The sequence below is a fragment of the Microdochium trichocladiopsis genome (assembly GCF_020744255.1).
Source record: "Microdochium trichocladiopsis strain MPI-CAGE-CH-0230 chromosome Unknown B0I36scaffold_14, whole genome shotgun sequence".
NCBI classification, from domain to species: domain Eukaryota; kingdom Fungi; phylum Ascomycota; class Sordariomycetes; order Xylariales; family Microdochiaceae; genus Microdochium; species Microdochium trichocladiopsis.
Window position 1 is genome coordinate 956867 of NW_025763557.1, and position 27698 is coordinate 984564.

General features: G+C 55.9%; 9 protein-coding genes across 9 annotated transcripts; 4 read left to right on the plus strand and 5 right to left on the minus strand.

The window, feature by feature from the left end:
- Positions 1 to 424: 424 nt before the first annotated feature.
- On the plus strand, positions 425 to 2527 carry B0I36DRAFT_378374 (flavin-binding monooxygenase-like-domain-containing protein; the record flags this gene model as incomplete). The annotated part of the gene is made up of 6 exons (XM_046160672.1): positions 425 to 538; positions 929 to 973; positions 1035 to 2104; position 2143; positions 2169 to 2282; positions 2324 to 2527. 6 exons carry the CDS (start codon positions 425 to 427, stop codon positions 2525 to 2527), a joined length of 1548 nt encoding a protein of 515 aa, XP_046004958.1.
- Positions 2528 to 4383: 1856 nt separating this feature from the next.
- Positions 4384 to 5381, plus strand: B0I36DRAFT_389618 (uncharacterized protein; the record flags this gene model as incomplete). The annotated part of the gene is made up of 2 exons (XM_046161343.1): positions 4384 to 4426; positions 4521 to 5381. 2 exons carry the CDS (start codon positions 4384 to 4386, stop codon positions 5204 to 5206), a joined length of 729 nt encoding a protein of 242 aa, XP_046004959.1. The 3' UTR covers positions 5207 to 5381.
- Positions 5382 to 6082: 701 nt separating this feature from the next.
- Positions 6083 to 7727, minus strand: B0I36DRAFT_340135 (uncharacterized protein). The gene has a single exon (XM_046155926.1). The coding sequence runs from the start codon at positions 7683 to 7685 to the stop codon at positions 6168 to 6170; it is 1518 nt and encodes a 505-aa protein (XP_046004960.1). The 5' UTR covers positions 7686 to 7727; the 3' UTR covers positions 6083 to 6167.
- Positions 7728 to 8909: 1182 nt separating this feature from the next.
- B0I36DRAFT_356071 (uncharacterized protein) lies at positions 8910 to 9677 on the plus strand (the record flags this gene model as incomplete). Its single annotated transcript, XM_046157525.1, has 1 exon — positions 8910 to 9677. One exon carries the CDS (start codon positions 8910 to 8912, stop codon positions 9675 to 9677), a length of 768 nt encoding a protein of 255 aa, XP_046004961.1.
- A 204-nt stretch (positions 9678 to 9881) lies between these two features.
- B0I36DRAFT_53244 (chromate transporter-domain-containing protein) lies at positions 9882 to 11907 on the minus strand. Its single transcript, XM_046162996.1, has 4 exons — positions 11732 to 11907; positions 11620 to 11667; positions 11433 to 11554; positions 9882 to 11361 (listed from the first exon to the last, which is right to left on the minus strand). Exons 1-4 carry the CDS (start codon positions 11855 to 11857, stop codon positions 10086 to 10088), a joined length of 1572 nt encoding a protein of 523 aa, XP_046004962.1. The 5' UTR covers positions 11858 to 11907; the 3' UTR covers positions 9882 to 10085.
- A 1567-nt stretch (positions 11908 to 13474) lies between these two features.
- B0I36DRAFT_256545 (ankyrin repeat-containing protein) lies at positions 13475 to 16689 on the minus strand (the record flags this gene model as incomplete). Its single annotated transcript, XM_046150951.1, has 6 exons — positions 13475 to 15171; positions 15222 to 15465; positions 15516 to 15803; positions 15854 to 15913; positions 15958 to 16183; positions 16232 to 16689. Coding segments are annotated over 6 exons (2973 nt in total), but the record flags the coding sequence as incomplete, so codon positions are not given.
- A 216-nt stretch (positions 16690 to 16905) lies between these two features.
- Positions 16906 to 17853, plus strand: B0I36DRAFT_256452 (uncharacterized protein; the record flags this gene model as incomplete). Its single annotated transcript, XM_046150942.1, has 1 exon — positions 16906 to 17853. One exon carries the CDS (start codon positions 16906 to 16908, stop codon positions 17851 to 17853), a length of 948 nt encoding a protein of 315 aa, XP_046004964.1.
- Positions 17854 to 22014: 4161 nt separating this feature from the next.
- On the minus strand, positions 22015 to 24864 carry B0I36DRAFT_436685 (uncharacterized protein). Its single transcript, XM_046162840.1, has 5 exons — positions 24521 to 24864; positions 24116 to 24458; positions 23713 to 24059; positions 23349 to 23662; positions 22015 to 23296 (listed from the first exon to the last, which is right to left on the minus strand). Exons 1-5 carry the CDS (start codon positions 24835 to 24837, stop codon positions 22476 to 22478), a joined length of 2142 nt encoding a protein of 713 aa, XP_046004965.1. The 5' UTR covers positions 24838 to 24864; the 3' UTR covers positions 22015 to 22475.
- A 2574-nt stretch (positions 24865 to 27438) lies between these two features.
- On the minus strand, positions 27439 to 27690 carry B0I36DRAFT_202337 (heterokaryon incompatibility; the record flags this gene model as incomplete). Its single annotated transcript, XM_046148782.1, has 1 exon — positions 27439 to 27690. A coding segment is annotated over one exon (252 nt), but the record flags the coding sequence as incomplete, so codon positions are not given.
- Positions 27691 to 27698: the final 8 nt, after the last annotated feature.

Sequence of the window (27698 nt, forward strand, 5' to 3'; positions counted from 1 at the left end):
AGAGACACGACAACCCATCGAGAGAGAACGACAGCAGGAGTTAAATGAGAATTGCGAAGGCTTTACCTATCTTCCACAGCAGCAACCCCAGCGCCCTGTCAGACGGTTGACCCCGGAGGCAGGATCGTGACACAGGCCCGCCCGCCCAAGACTGTAGGTAGACGTCGTCGTAGAGTAGGCCAATTCGCGGCCGGGTCGCGGTTTCCCCGTTGAGGTGCTTATGAGAGAGGTGCCTTGTAAGCTCGTGGAAGCTAGTCGTAAAGAAGACGCACTTGCGGTAGCTGAAGTCATCGTAGGTCTGGAGTTCTGGATGGGGTTTGGAACCGCAGGGCGGTAGAGCTGCATCCGTAGGTTTGCGGAGGCCTTGAGAGTAGTTATCGCGTATATGCTCCGCAAGTCCTAATCGGCCGGCCAGTGGAACGCTATGCTTGTTCCAGAGATGTGCGGTAACCTGGGCTCCATATGGGGAGATGGCGTGTCGGCACTCGGGTCTACGGCAGATCAGAACATGATATTCCAGATCGGCGTAGAGTTGCAGGTACGCGAAGACCTGGTCGGGACTACTATCGCCTTCCGGCCTCGTAGCTGATCGAATTGGCGATTGGTTCCGCATCGTCGTACTGTAGTTCGTCTTCGTAGTACCGGCATTCTGGACTGTCGGTGGGTCGATCTGGGGAAGAATCTGGGCAAACTTGGGGTAAAGAGTGGACTCAAGTCCACTTGGAAAAGGGGCTGGAATGAGACGGATCTGCTACGTGCACAGACCTTTCGTAGGACGTGACATGTCCTACGTGGGAATGAGAGGGACGTCGAGGTGTGCACGGTCGACACTGCATATGTGGGGCATGTTGAACCCTTGAAGTTGACTCAATTACGGGGTGGAATAAGACAGTAGGTCGGGGGGATCTGGACGATACGAGACGGCCAGCTAAGCGTGCTCCCTACCACAACCAAGAACACCTCGAAGCAAGTTGTATGTATTTTCATTGCAAGCCTTCAAATGTTGGACGTGTAACTGACCAAATTTGTCTCAGTCGTCATTCACAGATCTGCGATACCCCAAAGAGGCAAAGACACACCCCAGTGCTAAACAGGTTGAGAATTATCTGGACAGCTATGCCGACACATTTGATGTCCTCAAGCACTTCCGTTTCGATACAGAAGTAGTCGCTGTCCAACGAGACGAGCATAACGGAGCGTGGATGGTCACCACTAAGAGTACCAAGGAGGGCAGCAACGGCGCGACAGAGGTGCATCGCTTCGATCGAGTCGTTGTAGCCTCGGGCATGCTGAACGTCGCCAAGATGCCCAAGTTCCAAGGGTCCGAGCAGTTCGAGGGCGACCTCATGCACGCAAGGGAGTTCAAGGACCCCTCCAAGTATGAGGGTAAGCGGGTGATTGTTGTCGGAGTCGGCGCTACGGGAGTAGACATCGCGTCCTTCATCGTCAAGGCCAAAGCCAAGCAGGTCTTCTTGAGCCATCGAGCACAAATGCTACTACTTCCGCGCATGGTCTCCGGTAAGGCGTTCGACCACAGCATGTCTCGGCGGATGGGCACCATCATGCGCTGTCTGATGGCGTGGATTCCGGGTCCTATTATGAAGTTCATCGCCACTCCCATGATAGCCGCACGCAAGGCGGCCTATCCCTGGTTGAACGACCACCCTTCCTTCAATGCTCCTAGAAAGATAGATTGCCTGCCATATCGCGTGCCCATGTTTTCCGACGACCTCGCGGACAACATCCGGCAAGGCACCGTGCAGACAACACAAGGCATTGCGGAGATCACAGGTCCCCGATCTGTCCGCATGACTGACGGAACTGAGCTTGACGACATTGACGCCATAGTCGTGTGTTCCGGGTACACGTATGACCTGTCATTCCTTCAAGGCCCTGGCAACCCTTGCGACCCGGCCTTGGCACCAGACGGATTCAGGGCTCATAGAGCCGCCAAATATTACGATCCAGACTACCCGTTCGCCCGCCTGTACCATGGCATCTTGTCCGAGCAGTATCCAGACAGCTTGGCCATCATAGGTCATATGCTCATCATGAAGCCACCCTTTGTCGTAGCCGACCTGGAGGCCATGGCCATCGCCAGCCTGTGGAGCGGCTCATACCCGGGCGGCATGCCATCGAAAGCGTAGATGCGGTCCGACATAGACAAGCAGTACGATTTCATCGTCAAGATGTGCGCCAACGGGCCCATACACTATCCTGGGTTCTGCTTTTCACTGGAACAAGCGACGTATAACTGGCTCAATACGGTGGGCGGCACGGGCGTTACGGAGCGCATCGGCAACTGCAGCCCCGCTGCATTCAGGCTATGGTGGCAGGATGCAAATTTTACAACTTGCTGATGGACGGCATCGACTGCCCTGCTACGTACCGACTATTTGACACGCCGTATGGGCGCAAGTCGTGGAAGGGGGCCAAACAGGCCATTCTGGACGCCAACGAGGAAGTGAGGGTTATGGGCGAGCAGTGGAAGAAGGAGGAAGCGAACAAGAAGTTGAAGTCATCGTAAGACCGGTGCTCTAAATCAGCGTGGCACGGGAGCTCCCGTAAGTTCACCCTCCGCCTCGCGACCAGACCCCCTCGCGACCACCCCCCACCTGCGCATGAAGGCATCGTCAACCTCGCCGTCACTCTGCAATAGCTCGTCAGCCACCCAATAAAAAGGCTTTAAATTAATTGACCTGCACCTCTATGCAACTCTCCTCATCACTATCACTTTCAATTAGCTCCACCTCGTCGTCGCTACTGTCGGTGTTGTTATCTGTGCTGATGTCCGACCCCATCTCCCGCCGCACCTGTCTCTTCGCGCGTTCGACGTTTATAACGGTAACGAAGTCTTTGTTGGGATCCGGGTCGACTTTGCGACGTTTGTTAGGCTTTGAAGCCTCCAATGCAGTTTGCAGGCGGTCCTTTTGGTGTTCTGCAGTGGTGTATCGGAGGTTCGAAGTCTCGATTGCCTTCGCCACCTTCTGGAACAGCTTCCTGCACGTCGCTGTCGCCAGCGCAGAATCGCATTTTATCAGTACCTGATGCAATGCATAGATATCGCGACCTGTTTTTGGCGTTTTGACGTCAATTGCGCATAAGGGCGTCAAAAAGTCCGGCTCTGTAGACGTCATTTGGGCCTGATTTGGGCCATCTTGAGATGTCGACTGGGACTCCTCAGGGGTCAACATCAACCGGGAGCTCAACGCTTTTGACCTATTGTGTGGCCACACCCCCGTGCCTCTGAAGCCGGCCATTATGTTCTCCTTGTTCATCTTGCTTTTGCGCGCAGTTTCATATGCCTCAAGAAACTCCCGCTTGCCTGGGGTCTCGTTCATGGTGTCGCAAGCAACCTCTGTAACCGCTGCACGGTAGGCCGACTTCACCGCCGAGAACACGCCTACGTCAAGTGGCTGAAGAACATGTGAGGTATGAGCCGGGAGGTAAATCAGGCAGATCTTGTTAATAAAGCATTCCGCCATGAATTCCTCTGTTACGTACGACTTATAGCCGTCTAGGAGAAGGCATCGCCACTGACCAGGAATAGCAGGAACCGTGTTGGGGATGAACAACTCCTTGAGTCATTTCAGCGCAATATCATTGCTGGTCCACCCGTTTGGTGAAGTCTCAAAACACCAATGCTTCCATCGATCGATTTTGACATCAGGAAACCATTGCTGTTGAACGGACTGGCCCTTGAAGATAACCAATGGAGGGATGGAACGACCGCCGGCAGAAATGGCCTCGATTATCGTGATCCAGGTCCTCCTGGCGCCGTCCTTTTTCAACGTGAACTTGCGCAGAGCATCACTGACCACGAAGCCATTGTGACCTAGGCCTTCTGCCACTCCGCACTCGTCCACGTTCCAGATATTCTCGGGCTGCACCTTTCTGCGCTGCAATGACGTCAACCGGTCGAAGAAGATATCAATGTTGGCCTTGCAGGCACCGTTGTACCGTTTGTATTCGATAAGTCGTGATCTCGAGGTTGTCAAGGTTGGGTTTCGGTGGATGAAACGACGGTACCAGTGCTGCCCAAGATGTGCGGCGGGGTCGTCGATCGACAACAGCCGCATCGCGAAGTGCTTGAATTGCTTCAATGGTGCTGCATAGCCCAGCTTGGCTTGGTCGAGGGCCCAGGAGACCATATAGTCTTCCTGGGTGACGGAGAGGGCTTGTCGGACTTGGTATTTTTGCTTGAAGGTTGGAACGGCCTTGAGGCGACGACGTAGGTAGGATCTGTCGACTTCGTGTAGTTTGGCAGCTGTCGCAATAGGTACGCCAGCCTCGATGTCGTCCAGTGCGCGGCGGGCGCGCAATTGGTAGTCTTTTGGCACCATGACGATAGCCTCATTTTTGGGGTTTGTAATGGTCGTAATTATGTCGCAGAGAGACGCGAGGAAACAGGTTTATATGGCAGATTGTATGGTGGGGTGTTTGAACGCGTCGCGTCGCGACCCCTGGTCGTGATGCGCCCTGGTCGCGAGGCGGAGGGTGGACTTACAACGTCATCGAAGGCAAGCTCAAGCAGCTTTACGTCGACATTGACTCCAGCATCGACGCCTCGGTCGGGGTCACCGTCGCCGCCCAGGCTGGATACCGCGACAGCTTCACCTACAACCCCGGCGACCTGTCGTACATGATTGTCAACGTCCCCGGCATCATCAGCCTCGGCCCGGAGCTCCTCTTCGCCATCGGCCTCGATCCCGACGTCGCCGCTGGTGTGACCGTCACCGGCTCGGCCGGCGCCGGTCTCAAGAACGGCCGCGTGCATTTCGACTTCCTCAACACCGCCAAGACCAGCGTCACGCCCTGGAAGCCCGTCTATAACGCCAAGCTGAACCTCTCGCAGCGCGCCCTCGCCAAGGCTGATACCTGGATCGACGTCACGTTCCAGCTCGTCGTCAAGATCCTGGGCGGCGTCGTGGACATCAGCGCCGGCCTCAGGGCCCGGCCGCGCTTCAACAACGAGTTCGCACTCACGGGCAGCCAGGGGATCGGGATCGGCCAGGGAAAAACCGGCGGGGATGCCAATGGCGTTATCGCCGCCCCCGCGCAGTCTGGCGACCTCACCTGCGCGCAGGGCCTGAGCATCAAGAGCGACTTCAGCTTCAGCCTCGTCGCGTTCGTCACCAAGATGTGGTCCAAGACGGTGTACAACGTTCAGGTCCCCATTGCCAAGGAGTGCTACAGCTGGGCTTGAAGTGGGAGACTGGGTTTTGGCAGCCTGTTGTTCGGCCTTGCCAGTTGAGTTGTACATGGAGGGGGATGGCGGAACAGGAACACCTGCCCGTCCATGGATGTCCTTACGAGGGGGTTTGACGTGTCTCTTAACTCCTATTATTACTCTCAGCGAGTCTAATTTCATTGATTATGCCCACCATGTGAATCGTGTTTGACAACCTGGTGGAGGCGTCTCAGGTGGGACGAGCTGGCGATCCCGCAGCGAAAATAAGAGCCCGGTCCCAGAGTGTTGTGATGGTTGTGGCATTATGGTCTCTGTTAGAGCTCACGAAAGTTGGACCACGAGGGAGGAAGAGGTAACCGGCCACCGACACCCGCGCGGTGCAGGACTTTACACGGTGAGCCAGGGCCCTGCCGTGACGCCAAGTGTGCGTGTTATTTCCGAGCAACAACCTACACAAGTGCTTGATGAAAGAAGATGTCCTTCAGGCTGTTCTTTGTTATTCGTAGGGGCTTGGCGATGAAGTGGGGAGCAAATCGATATTACGACATTCATCCTTCCCGGCGAAGTGTTACCCTCGCGGTTGGAGAAGCTCGGCGCGGTGGTGACGTGGTTCTGTGTGCCGGAGACTAGAGGTCGCGACTCGGACGCGGAGGACTACGAGGAGCACATGAGGCGGTTCGGGGGCGGCGAGGAGACGGCCGGTGCGAAGTGAGCGCCTCGCAGAGCAGGACCACCGAGAAAGACCCCTGTGGACTGGTGAGTGAGGACTGATGAGTTGGCTGTATTCATCAGCGGGAAATTGGGGATAAATGTGGACAGTAACATGAATTTGGGATATCATCGGACTGTGCAGTCACAACATCGGCACAGGTACGCATGAAATGATCGTTTGAGGAATCACTTTCTCGAGTTTCTTCATGAATCTTGGCTTCCGCTCTTACTCAACTTTTTGTAAGTAGATAAACTTACATTCGGATCACCGCATTCCACAGTTTGTCCGCCCCACCCAAAATTCTTTTCCCAGACTCGTATACCGCCCGCACGGCATCCTCACCGTCTCGCAGCACGCGACGACAAACATGGCCGCCATCCACGCGAATACCACAACAGTGTAGCACTTGTACCACAACCTGCCCATGCACGGGATCACCGTGGACCGGATCCCCGCGCCGTCTCCGCTTCCGCCGAGGCCCGTGTGCCGCGCAGGGATGAGGGAGTAGTACACATACACGCCGCACGAGACGGTCATGAAGAAGATGTAGAACGATCCGCTGAGGAGGGTGCTGACGGAGCGGCGAAAGGTGTTGCCGACTAAGGGCGTGCCTTTGAGTAGGGCGAGGGCCCAAACGGCGAGCATGAAGAGGAGGTAGGTGGTGCGGAAGAGTATGCTGGGGATGTAGGAGGTCGGGCGGAAGCGGCTGGGTGCTGTTGGGCCTGGGCTGAGCGGATCGTGATCGGGGGGTGTCTGTTGCTGTCTTCCAGTTGTGTCCGGGGAGTCGTACTTCTCTTCGTCGTGGAGAGGGCCGGTCAGCCCCGAGTACGTATACCCCCTCCGCATCCCATCAGACCCGGCGTAGGATCTGGGCTCGCCACAGTACTCCCCGGCCAGAGCTACCTGCTCTCGACTGCCACGCGCGACCCTGCTCGCCGCAAGCTCCATCCAGACCTCGTCCCGCGCAGCATAGCCGAACCCGCTGCTCGTCAGCCAGTACGCCGCCGTCAACCGGAACAGCCCGATTAGCGTGAACGGGAAGAACGCGTTGTCGACTGCGTCCTGCAGGCCCGTGTTCGTGCCCTCGACGTTCCTGCCCAGCCCGCCCGCCAGCACGTACAGCGCCTGCACGCCCTGCAACGTGATGATGGCCGTCTTGACCGTCTCCCAGGACAGCAGCTCCGCGTGCGCGTGGAGGGGCAGGGCGGTGCAGTACGGGATGCTCGCGGTGATCATGGCCTCGGTGCCGTTCCAGCCCCCGACGGTGGTGGTGCTTTGTCGTCTCCGACTCGGCTCCTTTCGTCCTGGCGTTACGTGGTCCACATGTCCGTACGCCATGCCCGCCTCATCGGCATCATTCGCACACCGTACCGGCGTCCCCGTCCAGAACAGCGCGTTGCTGGCCGCCATGTCCGCGACGCCCCAGTCCCGCGCGCGGATGCGCCGGTCCGCGATGGCCGCGTACCGCCAGAGGATCGACGTCGGGTTGTACAGACACATTGAGTCGTGCCAGCTGGGCCGCTGGCAATACTGGGACGAGAGGATCGAGGGGTGCGGTGTTCCCGCCGCGATGTGTGCGATCAGGGGCGCGAGCGAGACGGTGAAGAGCGTGATCCATTCGCTGAAGGGGATGTTCTGCTGCTGCTGGGACTGCGCGTTGAAGGGGTAGATGAGGACAGAGGAGGAGGACGAGGCTTGGCCCATGCTGGCTGCGGCGGTCGTGCTTGGTGGCAGTCTTCTTGCGGTGTTATTTTGAGACCGAGTGAAGGAGCAGGAAGACATGATCTGGAGCTGTGGAGGACGAGAAAGTGCTCGACAGAACCGTGGCAAAGTGTGTCTTGATGCCTGTGGCTATTCTTGGAAGAGATTCCGCACGTCACTGGGATGACCCCTGTCTACAAGGCTGGGGAGGGTGCTGTCCTCTCTTGCTTCGCCTCCCTTGCAACATACCGCCAACCTGACGTCGCCCACCCGCAGTTTTCATCCAGAGACCGAGTGACTGCACCGATTTCAAGCGAAGGAGTATCGTTCTGATCGATTTTCCAATTCGGGTCTGATCACTGCACTTTCGCAACAACCGCTTTCGAGCATCAACGGGACGCCTATAAATAGCTTGACCATACTGCGCTTGTCCGTCTTGAATCTAGTGCTGAGCGGGGACTAGTGCGAGCTAGTCTATCGGGGTTCCCCGCACCCTATCTTAGGGCCCCCCACGTGAGCCGTCTTCTGACTCGCTGGAGCTCGGCCCGATGGACAGAGGAAATGCTGCGGCTGGTGCGCTCACCGTTGTGGGCGCGATGGATTACACTGGACGTGCAGATTCCAGTTATCCTAGAATGGCGGGCGGACGGATCCGCCTGAGCAAAACAACACGCCACTCTCCACCTCTCCCGAAGTCGGTCTGTGGGCCCAGCTCGCCATCCATCGTAATTGAGGAACCAGCCAGAACTTCTAGCCCGCAGGCTAGGCGCGCGTGCAAAGTCGTCCGGTCGGGTTGATGACGAGGACGAGACGATCCGTCTGAGACGGGCTGCAGATTACAACAGAGACACTTCGGACATAATCAAGCGCATCCGCGAAAAGCCATTTCACAAGGTACATTCTCACTTCCCATACATCTGATCTATACTAACATTTACAGATCGATGCCTCTCAATCGGCTGACGTTGTTGCACTTGAAGTCAAACAGTGTCTCCGACTATGGAGATGACTGGACTGGACGAACACACAAGCTCCGAATACTCTGTAGTTCTTCTCAATGTCAACTTGTTATTGGACGTAGACTTCAATGTAGAACTCGGATGCCTCCGCTGAACGCCTCGATGTACTGTGTTCGAATGCTGCATTCTCGTGCCTCCAAAGATAGTTGATGAAGCATGCGCTTTAGTTCCGAGATTATGACGTGAATGCTGGCAGGAGTAGCACTGTTGCGGAGAACTAGGGTACGAGGGAAATGCGACTTTAGCACCCCACCCCAGGGGCCCTCGCCATTGTCCAGTGACTGTCATGGTCCGAGCGGAACGGAACGAGCACCTCGAGCACCTCGAGCACGGACACGACAAGCACCAGCCCCGCCTCAGAGACATCAAACACAGCATCCACAAGCAGCAGCGACGCATCATCGACCACATCGGCCCCTTCGGAACCGACCAACAGCAGCGAGCCAACCAGCTCGACGTCCTCCTCGCTCGCCCCGGTGCCCACCCCAGTGGCTTCACCATCACAGTCGACCGCGGCCCGGCCGCCGGCGTGCTCCTGAAAGCCCGGAGCTCACCGGGCATACAGGGCACCTTCGGCTTCGTGGGAGGCAACCTCTTCGTGGCGCCGGCGACGTGGGACCCCGCGTCCGGCCGGATCCTGGTGTTCAACGGCGCCTTCGCCCTGTGCGCCGCGTACCCGGTACCCGCGTACGCCGCCACCGCGCCGCCCAAGGTCATGACCTGCTCCCCGCAGACCCCGCTGAATGCCTACGTCAGCGTGCGGCTGATCACGTGCTCCGCCCCGCGGCCGGATCCGTCGTCGTCGTCGGCGGCGGCGGGGATCCCGATGTCGTGCAGCGCTCCGTCGTGCAGGATGACCCAGAACGTCCCGGGCTCCCCGTCCAGGGCCATCTGCGATGAAGAGGGCCCGATCTTCACGTTCTACACACAAAGCCCCGGAGGCAGCGCCACTGCTGCGAACCCCAATTCGCGGTACCTGGTCATCGCCCCCGAGGTCCTGCCTGACGGTTTTCCGGTCATGGAGAAGGTCAACCTGCTGGCTGTGCCGACGTAGGCGGGTCAGAAGCGTTGGAAGAGGACCTCTAGAATCACCAGTGCGTGCGCGCGCGTCACCTTATGCCTTTCACACGAGTTTTGAGCCTATTGGGCTGCTGAGATAGGACGATTCGTGACTGCTACCAGTGCGGCCATCACTGCGGAAGGTTTGCTGCGCAGTGGACGCTGAACTGGTCGATATTGAACTAGCTAGAGGTTGTGAAACTCCCGCCAAGAACCAGATAGATGGTCTGGACCGGGCAACTACTGCTGTTTGCAACACTATATCTACATCAATACAAGACAAACTCCTGGTTCACGAATGCCTCGCTGTCGCCAACAGACTTCGAGTCTCAGATACCGGGGACCCCGAACCTCAATGAGAGATGATGGTTTCATCACTTCACAACGGACATATTTGGAAAAGCTATGTAGACACAACTCCATACCAAACCAATCCCATCACTGCACCCGCGAGGATCGCAACCGGCGGGCTGACCCCGAACCAATACCCACCGACATAACTGCCAGCCGTGACGACAACCCACCACGGGTCGAGCCCCAAGTTCGTGCCCTGCTGGTAGCTCTCGTCGATATACCCCGTCTGCCAGAGCCTGTACACCGCCGTATAGATCAGTCCCACAGCAGCAGCGTTGATCCCGCGCAGCGAGCTCTTCACCCACCGCCACCCCCGAATCGCATGCCACACGCCCATCGTCCCGTGCACCGTGATCAGCCCGGGCGCGAACATCCCCACGAAGCCCAGCACCGCGCCCGCGGCAGCGGGGTACCCGGCGTTGATCGCCGTCAGGCTGCCGAGGTACACAGCGAAATTAAAGTTGGGCCCGGGAAAGGCCTGCGTGATGGCCAGGCCGAGCAAGAAGTCGCGCGTGCTGAGCCACCCTTCGGTCACGGTGTACTCGCGCAGCAGCGGGATCACGACGGGCCCGCCGCCGAAGATGATGGTGCCGGCGAGGTACATGTTTGCGAAGAGGCTGAAGAGCAGGGACTTGGCAGGGAGGGTGCCGCGCAGGATCATGACGGCGGCGAAGGAGGCGAGGAATGCAGCGATGATGGCGACGCCGGTCTTCCAGGACATGTTGAACTGTCGGTCCTGCGGGACGACGCGGAGTTCGTCGTCCTGCTCTTCCGCTTGGGTAAGGGGTGAAGGGGGTAGCTGGCCTGCTGTGCTGGCGGCGTTTTGCGGGAGTGTGCCGCGGCTGGCTGCCTTTGCGTCGTTTGTGTCGCCTGTCTTGGCTCTGGAGGTTGGTCTGCTTGGGATGGGATCCACTGACGCCGTTTGAGACGCGGCTTCTTGCTGATGAGACATGTCGACAGCCTCTTCCTCGGGTGGCGTCTGTCTGCGCTTCTCCTTGGGCTTAAACACGCCCACTACAGCCTTGACCGGGCCATGCAGCCAGCGGAAGTCGAACACCACACTCGTGATGCCGGCCAGGAGCATCAACAGGGGGAAGTACCAGAGTGCGTTGTACAGCATCCCGGCAGATGCGCCCAGGAAGACGATGATGCGGGTGAGCTTGTCGGTGATGGCCTTCTCGGAGAGCTGCACGGCGGCGAGAGCCACGATGCCGACTGTCGCGGCGTTGAGGCCGGATAGCACGGCGTAGGCTGGACGCGGCAGTGTCTCGCCGATGTTGGAGACGCCGATGGACAGGCCGAACATGCCCAGGGCGCCGGGAAGACTGGGAAGATCAGGACCGAGTGAGCGCTAGTCATTGCAAAGGATCGTGTGCAAGTGGTATAGTGCACTTACCTCCACAGCAGGAAGCCGAACAGAGCAGACAGGGTACCGTCGTGGAGCAGGTTGATGCAGTAGTGCATCTTCGTGCTACCGGGCCCGGAGAAGGCCTGGCAGACACTGAAGAGCTCCTGGTACTGTTCGACACAGAGAAGTCAGTCAATGAACATTATTGCTTGAAGTGTCGCTGGTGCAAGCTTACCATCTGCTCGTCAACCCATTTCAACTTGGTGGTGAACTTGTCACGGAACTGCGAATGTGCTCCTGTTAGAAGAGCCCAGGTGACACGGGAACGAGCTGCACGACGAACTGACAATCTTGAAATGTGTCGGCGGCCCGCCGAAGGAGGTGAAGCCAAGGTACCAGTTCTCGCGGAGCGTGTTCCAGAGGCGGTCCTGCACCTCTGCAGGATGCCAGCCGAAGCGACGTTGGATGGCCATTGTGGACAGGGACGTGTCGCGTGCCCTCTTTTGTGTGCCGTGGATGGACGAAACAAAGAATGCAGAATGACAGGCGCAACAGCCGCGTGCTGCCAACTCGAAGTTATGGGGGAGTTTGGCTCGAGGCTCCCAGGTAGGCTCAACTCAGGGCTGGCCATTCAGCTGTTGCGGTTGTGAGCACGTGGGCTTGGCAAATTTCCTGTTGGATCCAGAACGGCAAAAAACATGGCTATTTAATGGTGAATTTGACATGTCTAGATTTTTCGAGCGCAACAAATCCAGATAGAATGCGTGGGAGTGACACAAATGAATAGCTTCATTTATCGTCGGAAGAGATGAGATCAGGGCCTTCGTACGACTATGGCAATCATCGGATCTCACTGCTGGCACTGGTTTTACCACGGCCAGTGCAAGGAACCAATTAGGACTAGCGTTCTTGTCGCTCTCGCTCAGGTTCGGCTCAGTCAAGCTCAGCCACGCCTCACTTAGGCGGATAGGGAGAGGAATTACGCGCTTCATGCACAACGGGGGGAAGCGAAAACGGATGTGCCGAAACGGTTTAAAACTAGTGCCGTTAGGTGACGGACAGGACAATTTCCTGTACACTGTCGATTGACTACTCTTATTTTACTTCGAAGTTCACTTTATTAAGGATTCAAAGGTCAATTTATACTCCTCCATTACTTGGCCACCGCTCTGTGAGTTCCCGCCGTGGCCATGACGCTGTCCTCCGTGATCATGACCTGGTCTCCCTTTCCGTCGAGAAGGACCTTCATCACCTTGGCCCCGCTGACCCAGTTCCCCGCCGCGGCCTTGACGATATCACCCTATCTTAGATACCCGCCAAACTCACCCAGATGCCGTTCGGATGAAGGTATCAGAAGCCGATTCAGAAGACAGAAGGGGTAGCGCATGAGAAGGATCCAAACACCCAATACCTCTGTCGAAGCACTCCGCGCACAAGCAGAAGCCCCCACCTAAACAAATTCTGCATGAATAGCCACAGCTCTCCGGGATGCTCAGTGTGCAGGCGTCGCACCAAGCAGATTGATAAATAAATGGGGCAGAGACGGTCTCCGGAGGCGCAGCGTTGTCATGGATAGGGCTGCTGGTGCGTTCGGCTTGCTGCACAAAGAGTTGAAGAACCCGGGAGTTGCCAGTACGTCGCGCCCACCATATCAATGTGCGGCCGAAGCCATCTTGATCCTCTATAGCCGTACCGGCAGCGGGGAGCAAAAGCTCTGCGACCTCAGCGTGGCCATTCCTCACTGCGGCGAACAATGATGTTGAGCCGCGCCAATCCTTGGCCTCCCGGGGGGTCCGACCATCCGCAAGCAAGACTCTAACCACGTTATGGTGCCCCATTCTGGAAGCCAAGAACAATGCGGTTCTGCCGAGACGATCCGTCCTCGTGGGTTGGACACCAGCGTTTCCCAGGAGCATCTTGACCACGGCCTCGCGTCCGTACGCGGCGGCCCCCGATAGAGGTGTCAGGCCATTCTTGTCTTTCGAGTCGACGTCGACCTTTCCCGTGTCGAGGAGCATCTTGACCACGGCCACTTGTCCACTCCAGGCGGCCCACGATAGAGGTGTCAGGCCATTCTCGTCTGTCGCATCGACATTGACCTTGCCCGTATCGAGGAGAATCTTGACCACGACCTCGTGTCCGCCCGCGGCGGCCCCCGATAGAGGTGTCAGGCCATTCTCGTCTTTCGAGTCGACATCGACCTTGCCCGTGTCGAGGAGCAGACATGATAGCAGCTTGGTCAAGCCGTGTCTCGCTACGATGTGTACAACGCTACTCCCGCTTGACGGGCAATCACCTGCGTATAGCTCCAATGCCTCGTATATCTGTACCGATGATGCAACTAGGGGCTCCATCGGCCATCCAAGCATATCCAGAACATCGTTTGGAGATATTTCGGCTGGCTCGCCCAACTTCACGTGAGACACCCATGATGTTATTGCATAATGCAGCAAGGGGAACCTAGACTCGTCCCCGCTACTGAAGCGTCCCGGATGAGAAGATACGGCCATTCTAAAGTAGCGGACGCAGGACCGGGATAGGCGGCAGTGGGCCGTAAGGACCACCAAATTTGCTGCTCTGATGGTATTGTCCAGAGCCATCAATCCACCCTCGACAAAAAAGTCCTTGACTGGCTGATGGATGAACTGAACGACGCGGGCGTTGTCGGACGGGACGATCTCTGCAAGACCGCAGCTGAGGGTGTTGATTCTTCTGTCGATCTTGTCGTTGTTTTGGCATTCGTCGAGTGAGTTGTGAGTGCAGTCGGGATCAACTGCCATGGCCCATTGCAGCTCGCCCGTTGTCAACGGCCGCGTGGAGCAACAGATCCATTGCATAAGCTGCAAGGTAGTTGAGCGATGCTTCACGGCCTTGATCAGCTCATTGTAAATGCCGTTCAAGTCTTGCGGTATCCGCTCAATTTCGGCCTCGATCTCGGCTGTCGATTCTCCGTGGAGGTGCAGCTGTAGTACTTGTTTCAGGACCAAGTGTGCCCACATGAAAACACCCTGGGCGCGGTTGATAATTAGTCTTTCAACGTCGGCACCTAGATGATTTCTAGAGCAGTCGGCTTGAACGAATATAACGATGTCCTGTGTGTTTTCGGTATCAAGCAGTATCGTCAATCCGCCGTCGAGCTCCAGAATGGGGTAGTGACGACAAGAGAAGCAGATACCGAATCGAGAGTCGGTAGACGGGAGGCTTGAGAGTAGATCTTTGAGTTGCCCAATCAGTTCGCGAGCTGGCTGTTCGCCGCATTCATCGAGCGCATCGATGAAGAGTATGACTGGAAATCTCTTCAGAATTCTTGGAAGTGACGACTTGAGGAAATCCTGCAATGGTTGAATATGCCACTGCCACTTCTCTCCAGGCTCGCCCTCTGTTTTCCGTTTTCCGTCAAAATGGTCAATCAGGTTGGGTAGGGCGCCAGGGACACGCTTGAGTAGCTGGTGCAAGATGGATCGGAAGAGACCAAGGGGAGTTTTCTGCAGTTCATGGCCGCGGCCATCGCAAAAGAAGGAAAATGCAAGCGTGTCGGTTCCGTAAAGGGAAGGAAGTGTACGCAGGGCATATTTAATCAGCGTTGACTTGCCAGATCCTGGTTTCCCTTTAATCCAGAGCAGGCCTCGATGCTGACGGGTCCATTGGACCAAAGTTTCGTGCTTGAGAAGCCACTCGCAGGTGCCATCGGCCTCGTTGGCGATTTCGTTGGGCCGGCCATCCATATCATCAAAGGCCAGTGATCTCAGGCAAGCTAGCGTTGTCTCTGACTGGAGCTGGTAGAGGCCTTCCCCTTTATAATCAGCAGCGCTCACGAAGCATCAGAGAGGGACGCACTGTGCTCGGCAAATCGCTTGGTAACCTCCCGTTTCGCTTCATTGACGAGTCTTCTTAGTCGTTCTCTGACGACGGTGTAGTCGGACTGGCCCCTGGAATACTTGACGAGCCCTGAATGATCCGTGTTGAAGGGGATGTTGTCCTCGTCGGCCACGGCCACTAAGCCCGTACTGGTTGCTGATTTTTCGGTCACCAATAAAGAGGGGTCGCCAGTCTTGCGCCATCTCCCGTCCCTGTCATCAAGCTGCAGGACAAGTCAGCATTACCTCAAGCGCTTCTGACGGTGCATCTTACCTTCAAGGTTGGACTGAGCGCGCGCTCGAAGCACGTCACGACTCGGTAGGAGCCCTTGCAGCTCTCAGAAAACTGTTCAGCAAGTGTCTTCAGGAAGGTCGAGGGTTCCGAGTCGTTATCCACGAGGAGGTCGTCAATCAAGGCCTGGTTTGGTTGGCCCTGGACAAGCGTTCTCAGCTGATCGTTTCGCAGCCCGAGATTCGGCACGCCGAAGAAAAGCAGTCCATAACAGGCTTTGGACAGGTCGGAGTTCACGTCGTTACTTGGCCTGCGGGCGCGAATAAGCGCCTATAACAGTCAGCTAGCTGTATCACCACGGACCCGGCAGCGCGTTATACCTCTTTAATCAGCAGGCCGCCGAGGCTATGACCGATGAAGATGATCGGACGGCGAGCAGTCTACAGGAGTTAGCATATACCGGACACCAGGCGAGACCACATACACCATCATTCCCTCGAAAGGCATTGATTTGTTCCAAGAGGGTGCGGCCCAAGTCTCTGATGGACTGCTTCGAGAGGCTGCCCGGCAGCTTGGTATCATAGCCGTAGATCAGCACTCGGATGTTGGACACGTCTTTAGGAAGGAAGTCGCGTAGCCAGACGTCGTCGCTGTTCGGGGATTTCCAGGAGCCAAGTGCGTGGCTTCCGAGGCCGGGTACTGCGATGATGCTGCAGGAGTCAGCACGAGTAAGGAGGGTCGGCGGAGGCTAGGCTCACTCGACATCTGCACCGTTCTTGTCCTCGTAGAGCGGCGTGATTCCCTCGAATTTGCAGGTGTACCTGTACGGGTGGCTGTTCCCAGCTCGGCGCAGCTGGGCGGACAGGTCGTCTCCGGAGAGTGACGTGGTGGTCGAGATGGTGGCACATACAGAGTCCTTGCCATGTTGTGCCAAAGAGCGAAGGACCATGGTAGCAGCGGCAGCCCGCAGGACCGGACTCCTCTCGGCGATAGACCTCAGGTTGGTGAACAACTCATCGGCATGATCGGTTGGGATACCGTCGATGCGCAGTGTCAAGCTCTTGGGCGCCTCCGACGCCTGCCTGGAGCATCTGCGGATAAGGGTAGCAGTTACCAGGACGACGATGACGGTGGCACAGACCGGCGTGGCCCCATACGGCCAGGCCGCAATCTCGTTCCAGTATTGGACGGCATGATGGCGCGAGGAGTAGGCCATTCTTCCCGAATGTTGTGCCAGCGAATGTCCAGCAAACAGGCAAGATGCGAATTGCTCGCCTCAGCGTTCTCCTCAGCGTTCTTGAGCCATCTAGCATCTTGCCTGTTTGCTGCGGCTGACGACCACGTGACGTAAGGGACAATTCTGTCTAGTCCCTGCCCCACCAAAGGAGTTCGTCAATCTGACCTCGTTGAATTTCGCTTCCTCACCTTCACGATGGTGTCAAATGCCCCGACACCGCCCTTTGCCTTTGCGCATCAGCTAACACGGGAGCAAGACGAGCCGCCCCGGCACGTGCCGGGACACCCGCGCGTTCCTCTGGAGGACCGGAGCAAGGTGTGGGACTTGCTGGCCAGAGAATTCTGCTCGGACGATCTGAATCGGGTCGCCAACAGGCTCTGGTGGATGTCAAAACAGGACAGCGGAAACATCTCGCCGCTCCACCGGCAGCTAGTAAAACGATACACTATCGTCGTCACGGAGGACCCGAAGCTCCACTTGGTGTGGACCTACGACCGCGTCTCCATCAAGCCGCTCCCGCGATACATCGGCTCGTACGCGTTTTGGCGGGACTATCTCTGCACGGAGGCTGGTAGCGGAGGACGAGGAGAAGGCATCCGACGAGCGGCGCTGGGCTACTTGCGGACCTACTATCACCTCGTGAAGTACGAGTCGGACTTGCGCATCGCCCAGGACCCCAGCCTGTGCCTCGTCCCGCCGGACATCACCTGGGAGCAGTTCTGCGACTTCACGTCCAGCCTAGGCGACGTTGCAGACCGGGACGTATCTCTGCGCTACACCTACGGCGAGATCCGCCTGACGCGGCTCAACTTGTACGCTCCGCTCCTCCTCGGCAAGTCGCACTTCCAGAGGGTCGAGTACCAGTACGGGTCCTACTTTGCGCGCTTCTTCGGGCCGATCCTGTTCGTGATCGGGTTCGCGTCGGTGGTCCTGAGCGGAATGCAGGTCCTCGTCGCGGTCGGGAACGGCGGGGAGGGTGGTTGGAGGGGGGCGGCGTTCTGGATCAGCGTCATAGTGATCGCGTTGTCCAGCATCGTCCTCTTCGCTCTGGGCCTCCTCCTGGTGTACAAGGTGGCGAAGGAGTGGAAGTTTGCGATTCGCGACCGTCTGCGGTTTTTGGAGGAGAAGCGGGCGGCGGAGTGACGGTCTTATGTCTGTTCGAGTCTTACTTAGCAGCTGCACATCTTAGAATCATCCACTTCCCGTCATGTCGCCATCTATTGGGCTCCAGGATCTGAGAAGCGGGATGGCCCTAGCGCGGACAGGATGCGAATCTGTCATTTCGGTTAGCAGACACTAGCCTCCGCGTTCACGCCCTCACGACAGGCCATCAATCCCCTGGCATCTGTCTTGTACCACCTGCGTACCCTTCACCTGGTCGAGGGGACGAACTGGTGTGACCCTCCGGACTCCCGGAGACCCGGCCGTCTCCGTGCGCTATCTTGCCCAGGAGCCCATACCCAGGCGGCCCTCACTGGTTCCGTTGACGACGATCAGCTGTGGGGAAGTCCTGCCACCCCCACCTTTGTGTAACCTGGCACCCTCTCCCGGTTGAAGGTGGCACGACCCTCGCCAAGGCGCTAACCAGCAAAAATGCAGGGGTACGCGCCCCAAGAGATGTAAACAACCGCGAGGTTGTACACGACGTCACTACTGCTACCGTTGTTGTTTTCATTATTGCAATAGACTCATTTGTAGAGCAAGCTATTTGCAACAAATTGCACCTACCCTTATCCCTTAATCTTGAGTCTGGACCGATAAATCGACATGCCCGGTACGGAGCATATAACACCTCGGCGGGCGAGGCCCCTCGGCACCATATGGTGGCTCCAGAAGCGCGGCCTCCTTGCACCTGCACGCGGCGGACACACCCACGACGACGACGGCAACAGGCTGTACACGAAGGCAGAGGTCTTTGCAGACTTCAATGTGCCAAAGAGGAGTGGATTCCGGTGGCTTCGTGCGATTCCTGAAGACCTTCGAGGAGGAATCGACGAGTTGTCAGCTCCAGAGGAATCGGAGGAGGAGTCACCATCACCATCACCCACAAAGCACGCCCCCGAAGACCTCGACCACTATATGCGCCGTACTGCCCACAACCCTCTCCTCGAAAATCGACGTGGCAGACGCATAGAGTTTACAGTCGAAGATGGTCTGCACCTGCATCATTGCTTCTCGACCTCCAGGAAGCTGACAAATGGCAGGGATACCGTCTGTCATGGTCAATCGCAGCGGCAGAGTCAGGGCTCGAAGTCACCTGCACAGAGAGGACGATCCGCGACCATATGCGCGACAACCTCAAGTACCATACCTGCAAGTCGACGGTCAAGGAGGGCCTCAGCGACACAGCCAAGAAAGCCCGGATTCAATGGGTTCAGGAGCGCCTTCAAGTCGGCAGGTACGACGACGAGGAGTGGCTCAAAACTAACTTCTCAATGGACGAAGTGCACTTCGGATTCCAACCTGCCCTCACCACCAAAGTCCACCGGCGGCCAGAAGATAAGAATCAATGGTGGAACGTACAGCCGGAGGACCCTCGCATACTGTTGGACAGTCTCGGGCTCAGGCGATGAAGTTGACTCCCAGGTCCCTGAGTTGACGTGTTCAGTAGTGAAACGTGACCCCTACGCAACAATGGCTATGCATTCTCGAGACCACATAATATATAAGCCATCCATATTCCCCGGCACTCCCAAGGCCACACACCGCTCCCTAAACATCTCACCATTCAGACCTACCTCAAATCCTTTTGAAGCAGTCCATTTGTCTTCAAATACACATCCCACCTACAGCGGCATCAAGCTTTACAAACCTTACCATGGAGAACTTCGCAGTTACGACTACCCACGGACACTCCGTCACGAGCGTCGAGGATGCTGGGGCATTCGGGAACCCCTTTGAGTCACAGACTTCCCACAACAAAGTTTCGGACGCGATCTAGAGCTTGCAACCTGTCGTTTACACAGCAGGGTCGGACTGTATCTGTGGTTTGGCTTTATGTCTAACACTAGAGAGCACCAACCAGTCTTGCTAGGTGGATGCAACCAGCCTGGATCTATCAGGGCTTTTCATATTAGCTGATGCAGCCTTAGAAGGCGATATCCAACCCTATATCGGTCCTCAGGCTTCTGGTTTCAAAGCTCCCGAGTTGGGGAGATACCACTACGTCGACGAACACCTCCCCCAGCGCCCCTCCACATCATCGACTTTCCAGACATGGCAAGCCTCATGCATCGCAGCTCTCCTTAAATGGGGTACACTGCTTGCACGTGATGATGCGGTCGGGGTAGCGGGCACGGCGATTCACACTTCCGCTCACGAGTATCTGAGCTCTCGTCCACAGCATGCCCAGATGGACCAATCCCGCATTGTCCGGGTCTGGGCTCTCCCAGATGTTGACTATGCCTACGAGAAGCTTTCTCTAGTCAAAGATGAGGCTTCCGGGGGCTTCAAAATCCAGCTGAAATGGTCACCTTCTCTAGTCCCACTCCACAGCTTTGTGGACGATGAAGCCTTGGATCACATAGAGCAGAACTTTCCTGAAGTTCTTGGCTATGAAGTTCTTGAGGCTATCGCAAATGTGCCATCAATACCACAGATTCTCCCCCAGAAGCACTGTACGAGGCTCAAATCGTTCACCCACAACTCACGACAGATAAAGGCCTATTGCTTCTCGTCCAGAGGCAGGACACGGTGGAGTCGGTTGATTGCTTGGACTAGTCCGTGTACGAGCATGTGAGGACGCAGATAGTCCAAGAGTTCGGAGAGGACGCTTGGAAGAGTTCGATGGCGCTTTGCAACTAATCGGTACATGAATTCCAGTTGGAATTCTTGAGATTCGGAATCTAAGTAAGCACGTTTTCTGTAGATGCGTGTAATCACGTACGCCCAGTGAGCTGCGAGTTTCACGCTTTAATCAAGAGTGGGCAGCAACAGTCAGACCTTGGCTATCATATTACAGGACCTCGTCAGGCAATCAATCTAAGGGCGCAAGCATGAAAGCGCTAGATGTCATAATATTATCAAGCCGTAGCAGAGAGACAGCGACTAAAACATATATGGCATGCCTATGTGGAACATCTTCATGTCGGGCAGCAAGCTTTTCCTGTTATCCATGATTTCAGCTGGTGACCACATGGTAAAGGGTAGGCTCCTCGTGCCTGTGGAATGTACTGAACCCAGTCACCAAGCAAATGGGAGATTTCATTGGGTGGGTCACAGTTAGGACCATGTGACGGACGTAGAAATGTTGGTTTCAGTCGGCTCGGCTGGTGATACCAATCGGCATGTCGATAAAATAACCCGGTGAGTGGAGCCGGAAGTGAATGAAATGGTTGGTAGCGAGCTTGCCATATCTCAATTTAGACGTAGCCGCCGCGCTTACCTTGGGGTTATTCATCATTCCTGTGTTGGATGGTGCGCGGAAGCGGCTCCGGCTTGCTCGTGCTCCGTGTGGGGCCGTGTTTCCTTCGGTGGTCGGAATTCTGTGGGTCCCCGGCATCGGGAAGCGGCCCAATTAAGCACGAACTGTAAGCGCCTTCATCGCCGATGTCTGGCCCGCTTTAGCCGTCCGATATGCACACTACTTTACACGACGGCTGTGGACTTTTCCCGATCCTTGTTCTTCTACTGGCGCCTTGTATTCTAGGACCATTTCATCCGGCTTACAATATCAGGCAGAGGTGAAGTGTCGTGGAATCTCCCGGACACAGGAGTAAACCCACCTTCGGGCTCATCCTACAGCAACTTCTCGTGGAGTAAGCTTACCAGTTATTGACATTCGCCGATTGCTTCATACCAGTCAGGCGAAAAGCTTGACGTGTTATGTAGTAGTGATAAGTTATGAACCATAGGATGTGGAAGTGAGGACATGGTATGATGTAAGGGACTTCATAGAGGAGCAAACAACTCCATCTTGTCTGCAGAAGATAGCCAGAGCCTTCGCTCCCGTGTGTTTGTCGGGCGTCTCTGTTCACGCTAGGAATTGTTCCCGAGGGTCGGCCATGCACTAATTCTGGGTGACCGCCTGCCCACTCTAGCTGACCGCCTGCCCACTCTAGCTGACCGCCTGCCCGCCTCGACACAACCACCCGGACACAAGTCTAGCCAGAACATTGAGCCCGCGAACGCGCCGCACTATGGCCGGTCTGTGATAGAGGCTTGTCGCTCCCATAAGAGTCCCGCGTCTTCCCAATCACCTCAGATACCATATGCTTATGATAACGCATTGTGTCTATCCCTCTGGATGCAGGAGAGCGAAGCAGACACGGTCAGCTCCCTCCTCAGTCACGACTACTTTCGAAATTTACGGGTTCATCAAGACGTTCAAATTATGCTATGTACTCGTTTATCGTATCCAATCTATTTCTCACTGCGATACATTCTGAGGTGCCCGCTTTAGCGCTCCGCTCTAATTGGGTGGAACATGGAGACGCCCGAACCTCCCTCCACCATCATGGATTCGTTCTAGATGATCTTGCCACTCTTCGACACCGTTGATGACAAACCGGGAGTTGCTCGCACGAATGCAAATCGGGCAATCAAATGGGTCATCGAAGACCTTGCTGTGAGAGCAGTTGAAATGCCTTCGGAAGGAGCCCGAGTTACTGGCCCACGGGACTGCGCAGAAATGACACTCATCCGGGTGAATATCGTCCGCGCAGGAGACATTCCGCCCCAGGAAAAGGCCAGGTGGGGGGTTGGGCGAGCACCATCTGCCATGCACACGTTCTGTATGGTTGCTCCATGCTATCGGGCCATCGATGTTACTGGTGCACGCAGGGCACTGAAAGGGTTTGTCGAATGTCCCTTTCCGATAGTGGATGAGATTGTTGTGATTGCTGAGTTTCCCTCGATCTTGAAACGGTCGGCCATCGATGAGACACATGAAGGGTTTGCTGCATACTTCCATGACTGGAGGGTTTGCTGCATACTTCCATGACTGGAGGGTCTGGAAGTGACTGTGCCATCCCAGCATCTTGGAGTATTGCACGAATCCTGAAAGGCTGATGTCCCAAATATGCAACAAGAGCATCCGTCACAGCAGACATCTCCATCTGATTAAGCTGTGTTGTCTGAGAAAGTGCAAGGCCCAATTCGCGGGCTGCAAGGCAAGCCTTCTCATTGTACGTTCTGAAAGGGTTGATGTGGTCGACCGGGGCTGGAAGCGGCTCTCCAAGCTCTCTGAGCCTATCAATCTTGGAGAAATACTCCTTTCGTAGTTGTGCAACCCTAAGTTCAGAAAGTACTTCTGTGATGTGTTGCATCTTGGCCATTATAGCCTTGGCTTCAGGACGTTGTGTTGAGGACTGGGAGACTAGATCGTTATATTGGCTTTTCAGATCCGTCAGATCTTTCCGCTGCTTCCACTTTTGCAGATCCTCTTTTTTCGGGTAGATAGGTGCTCCGAGATCTTTCCGAAGTGTTGCATTTCTCAGCATCGAGAACAACTCTGAATTGTCTCCAGCATGGTCCTTGAACGCGAGTGAGACCAAATCGTGTGCGAAGTGCTGCGGCTGATAGCTTTTCTGAAAGACGTTCCCGGTGTGACGCATCACATAATTGCGAAGCGCTGCGGTCAGAGTGCCTAACAGGAGTTAATAGACGACACACGGGCTTAATGGAAGAAAGAGCCACACCATCTAGATTCTGACCGGCCCCAACACGAAGAGCATATAGGCGAATGTCCGTATCTCGCACTCCCATGACAAGCACTCCGCGTCCAAACGTTTCCCAGTAGCTGGGGTACGTGATAGGGATGATGGATTTGTCCAATATGGACGGCTTCCACCGAATCTGCAGGGTGTTCTCGTTTCCGAGGTTCGGTCGACACAGAATCTCCTGAAGGCTCTTGTACGGAACTTCAAAGGCGTCATTGTGTAGAGCCTGTGCCACCATCATCCTCAACGGACACAATATCCCAGAGGAGTTCAGCGCGATGGAGAAGGAAAATCTGAATAACTGTTAGATATTGCTCAAAGGTGCTGCCTCGCGACTACTCACATATTCTTCTGTGATCTCTCAACCTTACCGAGCTCTCTCTTGGCCCGCCGGATCGTGATATGGGCAACCAGTGATCTCTCTTGGGGACGCCTTGGACTGCGTACGACCTCTAGCTTAACCTGACTGTACTTCAATCCCAGGACCTCGCAGGGTCGGAACCCAGTGATCCCTGCCAGCAAAATCATAAGGTGCACGGACAGGCGGGTCTGTGGAGAGCACCGTATGTGTTGGGCATGCTCCCATAGCACCTGAAGGAAACACATGATATCTTCAAGTGTCATTTCCTTCTTCTCGAATGTCTGGTCGTACCGAAGGTCGAAGTCAACCGCCAGCTTCCTCTCAATCCACTGGAGTGCGTCAGCAGTGTGGAGTAGCAAGGAATGTAGCTACTGCTCTGTATTACCTCGGTGATCTTCCTGACTTCCCCATGTTGTCGGCCGACAACGTTCTTTTTTGTGTGCAGAATATACATCTGCGCATTCTGCGCATTTTCTGCTCTCTTGTTGAGTAATACGGTCGAGTCGGCCCTCATACACAATGATTTCCAAATGTCCATCGCTGTCATCGCGCATTTGACCTGTCGGACTGTCACGTACTCTTCGGGTCCAAGGGATGGGCGTTCGACTTGGGAATTCGTGATATAACTAACGAAAAAGCCCTGGATTAGGTGCAACACGTCGCCACCCTCACAAAGCTTGACGAAGATCTCGTCTACAGTCCTGTTAGGGTGATATATCTCCAAATACCTGCACAGCTTGACCTGTTAATCACAAAGTGTTGGTGTTTAGGGTTGGACGATGAAGCTCACATTGTCAAGGCATCCCAGTAGCTTTCGCGCTGTGTTCGAGTCTTTCGGGCGAGGGGCTTCTCTGTCTCGACAAGAGGTTTCAAGGCGAAGTCATTGACTCTCTGCTCGTCATCCTTGCGCTGCTGATCGTGATTCCTTTGTAGTTTGCGTGCGTAGACCCCGCGAGGTTTGGCCGTCGATTTCGCTGTTGATGACGCCGCTACGGCGTGGGTTTTGGATCGCAATCGCGTCATCGCTGAGTTTATCGTCCGAAGTACTCCAGCCAGAGTGAGTGAAAGGAAGGAAAGATTTGGGGACCAGGCAGATGAGTGGCACATATTTATGGGGTGCTTGGCTAAGCAATGGTTGGTGAATCACGTGTTGATGGTCTGCCTTGGTCTAGTCCGGTCCTCTCTGTTGGCCGGTGTGCGCGCTTATTGATAACACTTGCAGTCTGAGTACTCCGTTTGGTTGAACGTAACGAGGACATGCGGAATAGATAACCCGGAAAACGGAGACGGCGGTGGGCGGCAGGCCGGGAAAAGTGGGCCATTCACCGGCGAATCGGGACCGGAAGCTACGCGCCGACGCCACACAAGGTGCTGAGCCACAGCTGCTGCTTGACAGGGATCCGCTCCCTCGCCCCACCCTTGCGGCAAAGATACCGGTCATAGGTCTTGTGTATATAGGTAAGTGACATCCATCTCTGGAAGATATGGGGTCTATAAACGGAAGACACTTTCCCTCGACATGTCTTGGCAGAGTGACCGCGCCACATTTCTGATGTTCCCAGGCCGCCCCACTTCAAGGGCTATTTTCGACACGAGCATACCGTTATGCGTAGTCCGTTATGGTCGTCCGTTTTGGCCCAACGTTACACTCCGTTCTAAGCTCGAAAAACAGTGCATTTTTCTAGCAGCGCACATCCTTAGGTAATATAGTCGACCATGCAGCCGGCATAAGAATAGTGCATTAGGCGCCAAGTTATGTAATCATATGATACCTGGGAGGAGGGAGCCCACTACTGCATGATTGAATCCCGAGAAGTCGAGTTCTCATCCCCAAGTGCACGAGGATAGTTCACGATGTAGTGTTGCATCAATATGCACAGTACTGGGCTCAATGCCCCCAAGGCCTACAGTGGCGTGCCTGGTATAGTCCTGCATCTATGTATCGACGGCATCCCCATATCGAGTCTGTGAAGACTGGTCTATACTATCTGTGGCCCATCGGGGATATCTTGCAATCGTCACACGGAAGCCACAGCGCTGGAGAGGATGGGGCCGGGCCACGGTCGGCCTTGTGGGTGATGTCTGGTGCCATGTCGCGCATCGGGTCAGTGAAGAAGGCGTGCGCCATGCGCCCCGGATGGAGTACATTTTGGCTTGATATCCTGGCTGGCCCCTCCTTAGCGGCGGTGGTAGTAATGGTGGTAGTGTACTCGTTACCGGCGGCACTTGCATCGCTAGCACCTGTATTAGTTCTACCTACAGCATCCTCAAGAATGTCCAGGCCACCACCCCGAGGCCTTCTCTGGAACCAACGCCGCTCTCTCGACGGGACCACCATCGGAGCTCAGGCATGGACGCCGTTCGTGAGGAACCGGGCTGATTCTCGAACGCCACCACTCGACGTAGTCGTTGTAATCTGTCTCTGGCTCTGTGCGCCGCCAGGCCATCCGCTGTCCGGGCTCAAAGGCTGTGCAGAGGTTGCCGCACAGCGTCCGCCAGAACGCTAGGTCTCGTGGTGCTGCACAGTCGTAGCGTGGTGGTGGCTCGTGTACTGCTGATGTAGCCGCGTCGAATCTCCTGTCCGCTATCCCCCGGGCTTGAAGCACGAACTGTCGTAGGGTGTCATTCTTGCCCTCGGCAGAGGTGGTGGTATGGCTTGGATATGTGACGGAGCCGACGACGCTGATGCGGTCCACGATTATGCCCGAGGAGGCTGCCATCTCGTAGTCGTTGTCAACGATGGGGGTTGCGCCCTGGTCGTGACGAGAAACTGCACTGAAGTCAGCGACTGTGCCTGGTGTTGCGTTGTGGTGCGCGTCCTCGCCACAAATCGAGGTCGCGCGGCAGCGATAGAGAGTGTAGAGATCTTGTGACAGTGGTGCAGCCCAGTCGACGACGTAGCTTGGCATACGAGATTGTCTACGTTGCTGCTGATTAGTAGGTAGCTCTCCCGTGGAAACGGCATGTCTCTTGTCCTCCGATGACACCAAGTGACTCGGAATGTCAAGGGTTTTGCTGTTCTCGATGTGCCAGAGGGTCAACTCCCTGAAGAGCCTCTCCACCAGCACGTTGTAATCCGCGGTCATCCCGCGGGTGGTGGTATCTTGGTTTGGCAGACCAAGCGTCCCATAGATGCGGTCCTGCGGCCGCGCACAGCCACGCATGCGGAACATCCCCAGTGAGTCGAGTGGTCGCCGTTCTTTGTCCTGTGTCCAGCGCATGTCCACCAGGTCCTCGTAGTATTCCATGGCCTGCACAGCATCCATCATGTCCAGACCGACCTGGCGTGGTTCGCGCAGTCTGGGGTGCACACCACAGCACGGTCTCCAGGCGTGACTCACCATGGCCTGAAAGCCGTCAAAGAACTCCTGGGCGTCTATGGTACTGCTTCCTAGCTGGAAAATCACTCTTTTGGCGTTGACGAACTCTTGAACGATCCAGACACGTTTCATCCACTCATGCTGGAAGAAGCGAAAAAAGTTGTCCAGGAAGACAGGCGATATCAGACTTTTTCCGCCGATCTGGTGAGGCTTAGTATTGCGTATCATTCGTGGTGTAATTTTGTCCAAAACACTAGAGAGATGATGACAGCGAAGATGAGCTGACCTCTAGTAGTGGCTGATCTTCTGCTGATGGGTAGAGGTGCCACTCTGGCCGATGTGCAGCAAGAGTGAAGTACTGAAAGATCACCTCGTGGCCTGGCCATGCCTCACCCAGGAAGGCGACCACCTGCTCAGCCTTGCGGTAAATGTTGCCCATGAGGGCGATTTGCTGAGCCTTCTCTTCTTGGTCGTTCTGATTGATGCAAAGCGCATCGATCCACAACAAGCGAGGCTTGTCTGTTCTGAGGTGGCATAGCGCAGTGTGTAGGTTTGGTGTTACTTGGATCTTTCCGTTATCGACTGTGATGGCCCGCTGGATCCCTTCCGTGGCGCCCCATGTGTAGGAGAGGGCTTCGTACGACGGCA

Bases quoted from the DNA above. Each gene is read 5' to 3' on its own strand.
- B0I36DRAFT_436685 (XM_046162840.1), bottom strand. From the start codon at position 24,837: ATGTGCCACTCATCTGCCTGGTCCCCAAATCTTTCCTTCCTTTCACTC. The intron at 24,459-24,520 runs GTGAGCTTCATC...CAAGCTGTGCAG, and splicing joins TACTGGGATGCCTTGACAAT to GTATTTGGAGATATATCACC. The intron at 23,297-23,348 runs GTGTGGCTCTTT...AACTCCTGTTAG, and splicing joins GGCCGGTCAGAATCTAGATG to GCACTCTGACCGCAGCGCTT.
- B0I36DRAFT_53244 (XM_046162996.1), bottom strand. From the start codon at position 11,857: ATGGCCATCCAACGTCGCTTCGGCTGGCATCCTGCAGAGGTGCAGGAC. The intron at 11,668-11,731 runs GTCAGTTCGTCG...GCACATTCGCAG, and splicing joins CGCCGACACATTTCAAGATT to TTCCGTGACAAGTTCACCAC. The intron at 11,362-11,432 runs GTAAGTGCACTA...TGATCTTCCCAG, and splicing joins TTCGGCTTCCTGCTGTGGAG to TCTTCCCGGCGCCCTGGGCA.
- B0I36DRAFT_340135 (XM_046155926.1), bottom strand. From the start codon at position 7,685: ATGTCTTCCTGCTCCTTCACTCGGTCTCAAAATAACACCGCAAGAAGA.